At 30.7% G+C, this 11,085-nt stretch overlaps 1 protein-coding gene across 2 annotated transcripts; it reads left to right on the forward strand.

The window, feature by feature from the left end:
- The first annotated feature begins 225 nt into the window (after nucleotides 1–225).
- On the forward strand, nucleotides 226–4,713 carry rogdi (rogdi atypical leucine zipper). 2 transcript variants are annotated; one of them, XM_070634039.1, is made up of 5 exons: nucleotides 226–370; nucleotides 481–598; nucleotides 2,288–2,491; nucleotides 2,928–3,416; nucleotides 3,512–4,713. In XM_070634039.1, exons 1-5 carry the CDS (start codon nucleotides 360–362, stop codon nucleotides 3,578–3,580), a joined length of 891 nt encoding a protein of 296 aa, XP_070490140.1. In that variant the 5' UTR covers nucleotides 226–359; the 3' UTR covers nucleotides 3,581–4,713. The 2 variants fall into 2 exon arrangements, with proteins under 2 accessions (XP_070490140.1, XP_070490141.1); XM_070634040.1 differs by lacking the exons at nucleotides 226–370; nucleotides 481–598 and adding an exon at nucleotides 1,662–1,955.
- Nucleotides 4,714–11,085: the final 6,372 nt, after the last annotated feature.

The raw sequence follows: 11,085 nt of genomic DNA on the forward strand, positions 1-11,085 counted from the left end.
CTAAAAACATCATCGCTAATTTTTTCATTGTCAAACTTTTTTAATTAAATTACTCAATGCATAATTAGTCATTTTAAGACAAGACAGAATAAGAAGCAGACAGAATGTTGCACCTTTATGATTCCACATTCAGTCATTTATTTACGTTTATCGTGTGAGTGACATAAAGCAAAAGAGACACAGCAATAATAATAAGCAATGTTTGTCTGTTATCATTTATGAAGAATGTATTGTGGTTCAAAAACTGATAAACGCTCACTGCTGCTTGTTGTTGTTGTCATTAAACATTCGAGACGAAAAAAAAAAAATAAAGTGTGATAATTTCAAGTCAGTGTTGCGGTAACATCGAAGCCATAATCATGATGAACCCGTGAGTTTTAAATTAAAGTGTAAATTTGTCTTTACTTCTTCTTCTTGCTTCTTCCTTCAATCATATCCCCAAAAGAGTTAACGACAAAAAAACTTGTTTTTCTGCTCTAGAAACTTCACAAGACGCAAGCAAAGTCGTAAGCCATCAGCGACACCTTTAAACTTTAGTCAAAATGTGAAGCGATTTCGAAAGCGGAAAGTTGAAAATGTTGAGGAACTAAAAAAATTGGTAAGTAAAGTGCAAACAGTGTCGACTGATGATACTTGTACAATTATGATAGCTATTCTATTTGTATCATGTTTCATAGTGTATAGTCATTAATTTTATATACACAACACCACGTGATCAAGTTGCAAGAATGATAAACAGCAAAACGAGTTGAAAAGAGAGAGAGAGGAATGAGTGAATGTGAAAAATGCAATGACGTTAGATTATAAACGTGATGTCTGCTTAATGATTTATTGCTAATCCTTCTTGAAAAGTGCAATACTTGAAGTGATTCCTTGTTTTTGTGCAAAAAGTTTGAAGAAGTGAATGTTTTGACGGCAGTTTTCCTTGTTGGTCAATTTTTGAATGATATCCAATAAAATTGGGAATTTTAAAAGTATATACCCAAGCGGCACACTATGCGAACCGTAAAAATTGTTCGAAATCAGCCGTCAAGGGCATATCAAGGCACATCACGTCTTACCGATCATAAGACGACGTAGCGTTGCTCTAGCCAAAGATCAAACACTCCAATGTACTGTCTTTTGTCCTTTTGGAGTGTCTGATCCTTGGTCCTACCAGCCAGTTCCATGTACGAGTTTTAACTAGTCTTCCTGACTAAACAACGAAAGCTTTTTGTAAACAAATCAATTATTAATTATTAATTAGATAAGACTGTCCAGATGACACATTTGAGTCATATGTCAAATCAGAATTATCAGCGTATTTTGGACTTGCTTCATATAATTTTCCAGTCATTATTGATATGTTATCAAAAAAGATAATATTAACACTTAATACTTTAAATTAAATTATATAAAGCATGAGTTACTGAACTTTAATTCTGAAATTTCTCTGCTAAGCTGGCGCCTAAAGCACTGCTCTATTTTAAAATAATCTAGTTGAAGATAATTTAGATAAAAACAATGAAATTTTGCACAATTTTTATAAATGCGCTTTAATTAGAAGATATCCATGACTTTTCTACTTGCATGTTGCATCTTCCATCTCTTCCGACACATTCACTCATTTTACAAAATCATAAATTATGGTTTATGTGCACACAAATGTGTTTATTTATCGAGATTATGTTCCCTTTACAAGTATAAAGTTACAAATCAAAATAACCGTCGTTTGAGATTTGAATCCACTGTTGAGGGGTTTCAACTTTTCAAAACAATAAAGAAAATTATGTCACATAAGAATTTTTAAAAATTAAATCGTGAAAAAAAATTAGTTCTTAACACTTTCTCATTGCTGTTTGTTAATCATTTGAATCTCAATTACTTGAATTTTCATGTTGTGATCGAATAATTGTGATTAGTTGTGACATTATTGAGAAAAAAATCATTAAAAAATGGAGGAATTAAAAAGTTTGGTAAGGATAGTGAATTTTTTATCATAAATTCAATGATTCTTGTTATCATTTATTGATAATAATGCTTGTACAATGATCTGGACATGTTTAGTTCCTAATTGACAGTGTAATTGTTAAGCTCAAATGCGTGTTTTGTGATTTATTTTGGGAAAATTGGAAAATTCATTTTATTTTTGGGCTTTATCGATTCCAATTTAATCGAATGATAACTGATTGATAGATACTTGTATAGAAACAAATTGAAAAATTGAATTATGTGTCAATCAGATATCAAATTAATACATAAATCAGATTTTATCCAATCAATTATGTGTTTTGTGTGTCGTTTTTAGCAACTTGAATTTGAATGGATTCTCCAGAAAGAAGTTTTACTTGTTTTGAAGCAGCTTCATGACATTCTAGTCGAATGTGCACATCGTTTCCCAGTGCCTTTACATGGAAATGATGGCAAAAAGGTCGATAAGTTTGTTTTGACATCAGCACCAGAGCAATTAAAAGTTGTTGTAACTTTAACAGGCGATTCAATAACTTCCGCAGTAAGTAGACATAAAAAAAAGATAAGATATAGCTTTGATGTTCGTGAATTGCTTTAGGCGCATTTTCATTTGAAGTCAGTGAAATTGTTTAGAATTTATTCTGTGTGAAAGATCCAGTGAGATTTAATTAAAAAGTATAATTTGATTGTTTAAATGGAATTCGATGGAATTCCCTAATTAAATTAGTGTCAGATCTTATCACAGTGATGATAAATGATGTAAAATAGTTTCATTGAGTATCCAGACAGTAAAAGTTATTTAATGAACATTTTGAAGTATGAAAAACAAACTCAAAAGCCTCCAAAATGTAGTTAACATCTCTCCATCACCAAGAAAGTGCTCTTAAAAGTATATACTCTCATGAACTAAGCAAACATAAACGATCCAATTTATTTATTGACGCTCAATTTATTTCAATATGTGTATGTGTATATAGGACATAAATTTCAAAGTACAACGTCAACAAAATGTGATACAAAGAACGAGCATAACTCAGGATTTTCCATGGAAAATTCAGCAAGTGCAAGATGCTGCAAATCATTTACAGCAAGCCATCAATCATATAGATAATGTCGATGCGAATTATAATTTTAAATCATCGGAGGAGGTTTTGCACATTCTGTCCAATATTCTCGGCGCCCTTCAGCGCGGTAGAACGAGTCTTGTTGTGCCAAAGAAGAAGCCAATCGATGAGCTAATGAAGAGTCGCAATATGAAATCATTGTCACCAAATTTACCGGAAGATCTTGCAATTAGTTTCTACATACAGAGTCATAAATTGATATTTGCTGCTTATCAATTGACAAACAATCAAGGAACAATGAAATTCGAATCGACACAAGCAGAATGTTCTGTCCCGTGGCTTAATGAAGTCTTGGTGTTGTTTACTGTTGCCCTGACACTTTGTCAGCAATTAAAAGACAAGGTGAGGTTTCATGCTACGTTAAACATACTTAATTGAAGTTTTAAGCTTAATGATTTCTTTTCTCTTTCTTTTCTTTCTTTCCTTTTAATCCACAGATTTCTGTTTTTTCACAATATAAGGATTTCACAGTTGGAAACGAAGCGGCAACAGCACTCTCATACTAATAATGATAATAATAGTAATAATAATAATAATAATATTGTGCAATAATAGTAATTGTTTGTTCTATTCGGTTTCTTCTCCATTTTCAATCCTATTGTTCTCTATATGTATCCATACTGAACTATTACTATGCATCTATACATCTAAATCTGTTTGTAATGTTGGAAAACTTTTTATTAAGTAGAAAAGAAATTCTGCCTTAATTCCACACAACAAAAATATTATTAAATGAAATTGGGATATAAAATTAATTTAGTTTTAATTTAATTAAGTGAGATTTCATTGCTTTTTGGGTCGTGGAGACTTGCGGATGGACATTTTTGAGGTTTAGTGTGAGACAAGTGTGTATTTTTCAATAATGAAATTTGAGAATTTTCACCTTAATTGGGCAATTAATTTATGAAGCTACTGTGATGACTTATGATTCAGATACCTTACAAGAAGTAGGAATTGAGCGACAATATCCAATTTTAAGTTACGTGATAAAAGACATAAGACATAATTCCCTGAAAAAGATACAAAAAGGCTCACTACAGTCATCCTCCTCAACATTACCAACTCTATATTCAGAAATCAAACCTACAGACTCTAATTTTCCACTTCCATCATGTAGCCATTCTCTTCTATTTTCCATCCTTATTCTGCACAGAATAAAATGATATAAAAAATTGTGAAAAAGACATTTAGTGAGTATAAAAGTCGTATTAGAGTGTGTGATGGCCACATGCAGCGTGAAATAAACAAATATTAGCTTAAAAAATACAGTCACACTATCCGTAATATTAAGCGAGACATGAGATGATACAACAAGCAACAATAACAATTATATAGTGAACATTTAAGAGACTTTTTACCGTACATATAGTGTTGAATAATAATAATAATAATAATTACAATAATAATAATAATTATCAAAGGTAGATTAGAAGGCATAAGGTTCCCATCGCATCATCAGATTATGCTGCATATTCTAATAATCATAAGTTACAAAACAAAATGAAATTTTAATCGTTATTTGTTGAATGTGAGTATTAAAAAGTGCATTCTCTCAAAATTAAATAATAACATAAAAATAAAGAATAAAAAAAGTTTCAAAATTTGATTCAATTACTATGTTGATGAGAAGAAAATGATACAATAAAGTGATTATAATTAATTGATTGATTATTTGTTGAAAGTAAATGCTGAATTTTTTGATTTTATCTTCCGAGCGACACAAATGGAGAAAGCTAAGAAATGGAGCCTTCTTAAAAACTTTACTAAAACTCTTTTATCAACGCCAAATTAAATGGATCCTCCAATATTTGACAGAGCCATAAGGAAACCAAGGGGAAACAGCTTTCGTTTGACGTCATTATGGCTGCTAAATACAGGCCTCCTCAATTTGTTGCTAATTAAAGAGCTTTGATGGAGTCTTAAAAGGTCTATGACGAATCTTTTTCATTAATGTCGCTCGGGTCTTGATGTTGTCTAGCTTTAAGCTTCAATTTTCAGCTATTTGAAATTGATAACTGATTTACTTCTCACACAAATTGTGCCTAGAATCCAGAATCCGAAACCAGGCTGGCGTGACTCTAACATCATCAATTCAGATTAGATATCAATGATGAATTTTTCAATTTCAGGACTTGATGTCCATAATGGGTTGATAATACCAGATTCATACCGACTTGTAGCCGGATTTTGGATCGATTAACCAATTTTTGAAAGCTGCCAATATAGACAGTATTGAACTTAGTATTGAAAATTAACAAATTGAAGCCTTCGATAGAGCCAGTTTTAAGCGCGATTTCAGCGAGGTCATGAATTACAATTGATCTGTACAACCAGCAAACCAGATCTCGAAGTCGAGTCGAGTCAACTCGAGTCGACAAGAAAAAACCAAATCGACTTCGAGTCGACTCAAGTCGAGCTATTTTTTTTTCAAGTCGACTCGAAGTCGACTCCGAGTCGACTTTGTTGAATGATATTTCAACATTTTTTGTCTTAGTTGGCTTTGATATTGTGAAAAGTCAATTGATTGAAGATTATTGAAGATATCGAATATTATTGAAGTTTATTTCATTGCATTGGAGAAATAAAGCATATATTTTCTTATATTAGATACAGTCCACTGAAGTTTGATATTATCATAAACGCTATCGTTTTTCAGACTTCAAGCCGCCAAGAAAAATTATTTTTATATTCACACCGTTTTCACGTGTGAATGTATTGAATTTGTTCAGATTGAAAAATCAGTTTTTTGGATTTTTCAGCAAAATTAAGCACAATGACAAGTTTTGTTCTATCGCAAAAAGTTTGTGCCTGGAATTCCTCACTATAAACAAAAAACAGATTTGAAATTGGTTGAGGCATTGCTGAGAAAATCGAAAAATTCGCTTTCTGTAAGCAAGCAAACAAGCAAACAAACAAACAAACAAACAAGTTAATCAGCAAGAAATCTCAATAACGAGACATCGTAGAGACTTCTAGTTTTTTGCAATCGATCCGTGTTGCTCTATAGAAGAGCTGATTAGATTTTGGGCATGGCAGGAACAGCCGTTGCTTCTAAAAAAGCAAAAAACCAAGGGTCAGACACTATTGAAAAATTTTATAAATCCAATTTTTACAATTTGTTCCATATAGAAATTGTAAAAATTGTAGAAATTGCAATTTACAATTTTTATCCATATAAAAATTGTAAAAATTGTAAAAATCAAATTTCACAATTTCTTTTCATACAAAAATTGAGAAAAATTGTATTTTTACAATTTTTATGGAATTATTATGCTACACATGTTTTCTATAATTAATACAGATTAAAGCGTATAAATTCATTTTTTAGGGGTTTTCACCTTAGTAACAGAAAATTGAGCCTAAATTTGGTTTTCCTGTGGATTTTTCAGTCTAATATAAGAAATTCAATACAAAATTTGATTTTTTCGATGGGTTTTTTACTTCGAGTAAGAAACCCGATGCAAAATTTGGCTTTTCCGAGAGGTTTTTCGCCCTTATTAAGAAACCTGAGGCCGAAATTTGCTTTTCCGAGATGGATTTTAATCCTAATATAAGAAAATCAATTCATTTTTCATTGCTTTGCAACAAATTTTTAAAGGAAAATAAATAGAAAATAGAATTTTTCAGAGTTCTCGCTTTGTTTTAAGGAAATCGACCCAAAATCAAAACGAATAACTATGAATTTCAGTGTTTTTAACAGCACTTTCTAAGTGTAAATAATTAAAAATATATAAATTTAATGAAAAATATTATATTTTGTCATTATAATCATTAATATCATCAAAAATTATAGAAAGCAATCTGAAAAAATATTTTTCTCTTTTTAAAGACTTGAAAAAGTTTTCAGTTAAAATCAGAAAGAAATAAAATTTTTACAATTTTTCACAATTTTTTCCATACAAAAAATTGTAAAAATTGTAGAAATTGTAAAAATCCAATTTCACAATTTTTTTTCTAAGAGAAATTGTAAAAATTGTAGAAATCAAATTTTTTACAATTTCTTCATACAAATTTTAAGAAATTGCAATTTCTACAATTTAAAATAGTGTCTGACCCTTGCAAAAACTTTCGTTTTCATACAAAATTTCAAAATCAATGTTTTCTATGATTTTTTGAAACTTTGAACATTGTATGAAAATTCAATAAATTATTTACAGCGAAGCTTGGCCTATCCGCTGGAGCCTGATCCCTCAAACATGTGCCAAGCGAAGCTTGGCCTACCCGCTGGAGCCTGATCCCTCAAACATTTGCCAAGCGAAGCTTGGCCTGCCCGCTGGAGCCTGATCCCTCAAAAATTTGCCAAGCGAAGCTTGGCCTGCCCGCTGGAGCCTGAACCCTCAAACATTTGCCAAGCGAAGCTTGGTCTGCCCGCTGGAGCCTGATACCTCAAACATTTGCCAAGCGAAGCTTGGCCTACCCGCGAGACTTTTTATGGAACGGTGTGAATATATCCGCATTGGGTTTCTACCCGATACACTAGTTTCTTAATGAAACTCATCTCTGATTGCGCTTGTGAAGTATATATTTATATACAAAAATATTACAAAATTAACTTTTTTCAAGTTTATTTATTCTTTTTTGATTTTTCATGCAAGAAACTTTCAAAAAATAAATTACTAATAGTCATTTTTATATGCTATATATAGGCATATTTATATGCTTTTTATAAATTTTTTTTTGTACAAAGCTGGAGAAATTACTATTTCATTTATTTTTTGTAAGTATCTTGCATAAACCAGACTTGCGTCATTTCATTTCGAAAAAATTCGAAATTAGTTCGAAAATATTCGAAATTGATTGCGAAAATTCAAAAAATATTTTACCGTTGATATTATTGTAAACAACGAAAAATATTTTTTAAAAATTATCAGTTCTTTTCATGAACTTCCATGAAGTTACGATTCAAATTATCATTGATATCATTGCTCATTTGAAAGAAAACCGTTACATGCATCAGAATTTGAATAAATATTGATTTTTTGTTTGTAACGTATTTTTTGAATTTAAAAATTTTCAACGGTCATTTATTTTTTAAAAATGATCCCTCAAACATAGTTTTCATCCCCGTTTTTTCATTCAAATAATAACGATCAATATTTGAAATGACGCTAGTCTGGCATAAACAATCAAAAAAGAATTAAAATTTTGAAAAAAAGTAGATTTTGCAATATTTTATATGTAAATATATACTTCACAAGCGCAATCAGCAATGAGTTTCATTAAGAAAAAATTAGTTTTTTTTATCACTTTTTTTATTTTTATTAGTTTTTAAGTCGAGTGTTTTTAAGTCGAGTCGAGTCGACTCGAGTCGACTTCAACCATATCGACTTCGAGCTCTGCAGCAAAGTAAGTAATAAAGTAACCGATTTGTGAGTTTGTATCATCCAGAAATATGTATTAATATCAGGTAATCGTCTCTTTAACTCTAAACGTCATTAAACTAATCAAATAAACAGTTTCAGTCTAATCTTTAAAATTCACAGACTTAAATTTCCTCCCATAAAATAACCAGATAACGCAAAAAAAGAACCAAAATATTATTCAGAGTTCAGTTGCCTTAATCACGTGAATCGTATTTTAATTGCCCCAATTCATCAACTTTTATCTATTATGAAACTTTGTAACTCGTGAAAATGTGACGATTGTATGACAAAAATTTTTGTATCCACTCAAATGTCAACGACACGAACGATTATTATCAATTCTACAGTCATCAGCAACATAATATTTTGAGCACTCACATGGCTTCGATTTTCATGATGCTTGTTGACAAATAATAGATTATTCAACACTTTAGCGAGAATTATGGATATATTTTTTTTGGATATTTGAGCTTCTTGTTATTTTTGAGCGATTCCATGAGTAAACGTAACTGAAAAAATTTTAGTACAAAACTTTGAATTAATTTTTCTCTTAAGTTATGCATTTTTAGTTAACTTTTGAAACACATATAGGATTATTTTTCTACTTTAATTGTGTTTTTAGTGTTTAAAGATCTTAACATAGCTTAATTATGGCAAAAAATGTGTTTTGTGTTTTGCAATAATCGGTCGAAAGTTAACCGATTAAGTTGTGTTTTCTTCAATTTTCTCCTTAATTACAGTAGTTACAGGCATAAATAAGATATAAATACAAAGCCTAGGCGTTTTCAAATGTATTTTGTGTAATTTTATCACACGAAAATGTATACTTAAGGAAATATTGACAATTGAAAATTTAGAATTTTTCGAAAAGTTAACCGATTAAGTTTAGTTTTTCAGAAAAATCTTTTGTTATATGCCTCTTTGTAGTGAATTTGTTATTCTTGTGGTTAAATATTACAATAATGCATAACATAAGTTCATAACATTGGGATAAAAGTAGTTAATTAAAGAAATATTCTTAAAAAACTTTTAAGACAAATTTTTTTCACTCATGGAATCGCTCTATTGTTAATAAAATAAATTTTATTGGTAAATTTGGATTCGCCTTAAATCTATGCAAACTGAATTCTGAATCGGTTATTTTAAAGCTTTCTGTTGGGATTTGTGGCATCAAATAATATTCTAGGGTTTCTGTCGTGTGCGTTGGGTCGTCGTTGTTAGTCCAGTTCTGTTTGCATTCTGTTGCTTTCTATGCATATGCTGAGTGTTGAGATACTTGCTTACTTACTGGAAGCATGCTCCGACTTGGAGCCTTGGTACAATAGACTTTTCATCTGACTCTATTGCTCGGTTACAGACACTATACAGAGCTCGGTCGTCAAAAGTTTAGTGATAACAGCAAACATCGAAAGACAGAGAAGCAGCAAGAAGCACCTAAGCAAATTGAAGAATTTCACTCTTGACCACCTTGATACGTTCCATCCAACATTTATCAGCTTAGGCGTCAGACATTGATTTTCTTAATTTCCAAAGATCCTAGGTTTAAGAACAACATTTTTAAGCATCAATTAAGATATCTTCAAAAACCATTATATTGGTCCTTTATTTTGACAATTAATCCAATAAGTCAGTGTTGTTGGTGTTGTTCTAAATTGTGAGTCAAGGCACAACTCAAAGGTAAGCTATGACTGAACTTGAACACGGCAAGCAGTTAAGAGCATATCCACAAAATTTCGACTAGTCTTTAATGTATCCTGAGACAAAGTTTGGTAATAGAATTGTACATTAAGCGAATTCATACTTACTTTATTGATTATCCATGGCTTCTCAAGGACTGGCTTCATTGCCGACTTGCTAATTCAAGTGAACAACCTCTAAAATCGATGTAATTACTTTAATTAAGTTACAAAGAATATAATTAAGATTTGTCGACAACACTCAAAAAAATTAATTAAATTTCCAACTTTAAATTTCTTTCCCAAATAATCCCCCAAAGGCTGCCTACCAAATTTATTGCCTTACTTTAATTTACTATTTGTATAAAGCTTAATTATCTTCTTTCACTAAATAAAATTATCATTAATTTTAATCTCATTATAAGGATTACAAATTTAATTCGAAACTGCTAATTGACCAATAATTTTATCCACACTCTACACTCATCTCTCACTCTCGTTCCTGGGTATTAAATTACAGATAAAGTACTGGCTTCATCATATTAATAAATACTATATAAAAATGAGATGAAAAAAGCTCACGCGATTAAATGCAATTATTTTTTTTCTCTTTTTTGCTACATAAAAATAACATCATTGACCACTTAACAGTTTCGTTCGATTTCAATATGACAACAATCGCATATAAATAAAAACATTATTTTTATTTATTTTTATCTCCGTTTCTCTTTCTTTTAGCTGTATTTATGGATAAAATTGAATTGGTGGTTACCGTCTGCCTTACCTTAACAGACAATGAGGATGACAGAGCTCGAAGTCAAGTCGGCTCAAATCGGCTCAAGTCGACTATTCAATTCAAAATCTTAATAGACTTCGAGCTAGTTCATGAGATTACGCAATCAATATAATAGAACATGCTCAGTTTTGTAAGGAAACTCATGAGCATGCTTCTTGTTTTATCAGGATTACTTG

Source organism: Chironomus tepperi, unplaced genomic scaffold (genome assembly GCF_022539635.2).
Source record: "Chironomus tepperi strain 1889 unplaced genomic scaffold, CSIRO-AGI_Ctep_v1 contig_84, whole genome shotgun sequence".
Taxonomy (NCBI): Eukaryota; Metazoa; Arthropoda; class Insecta; order Diptera; family Chironomidae; genus Chironomus; species Chironomus tepperi.

Bases quoted from the DNA above. Each gene is read 5' to 3' on its own strand.
- rogdi (XM_070634039.1), top strand. The intron at 599-2,287 runs GTAAGTAAAGTG...TGTCGTTTTTAG, and splicing joins TTGAGGAACTAAAAAAATTG to CAACTTGAATTTGAATGGAT. The intron at 2,492-2,927 runs GTAAGTAGACAT...ATGTGTATATAG, and splicing joins GCGATTCAATAACTTCCGCA to GACATAAATTTCAAAGTACA.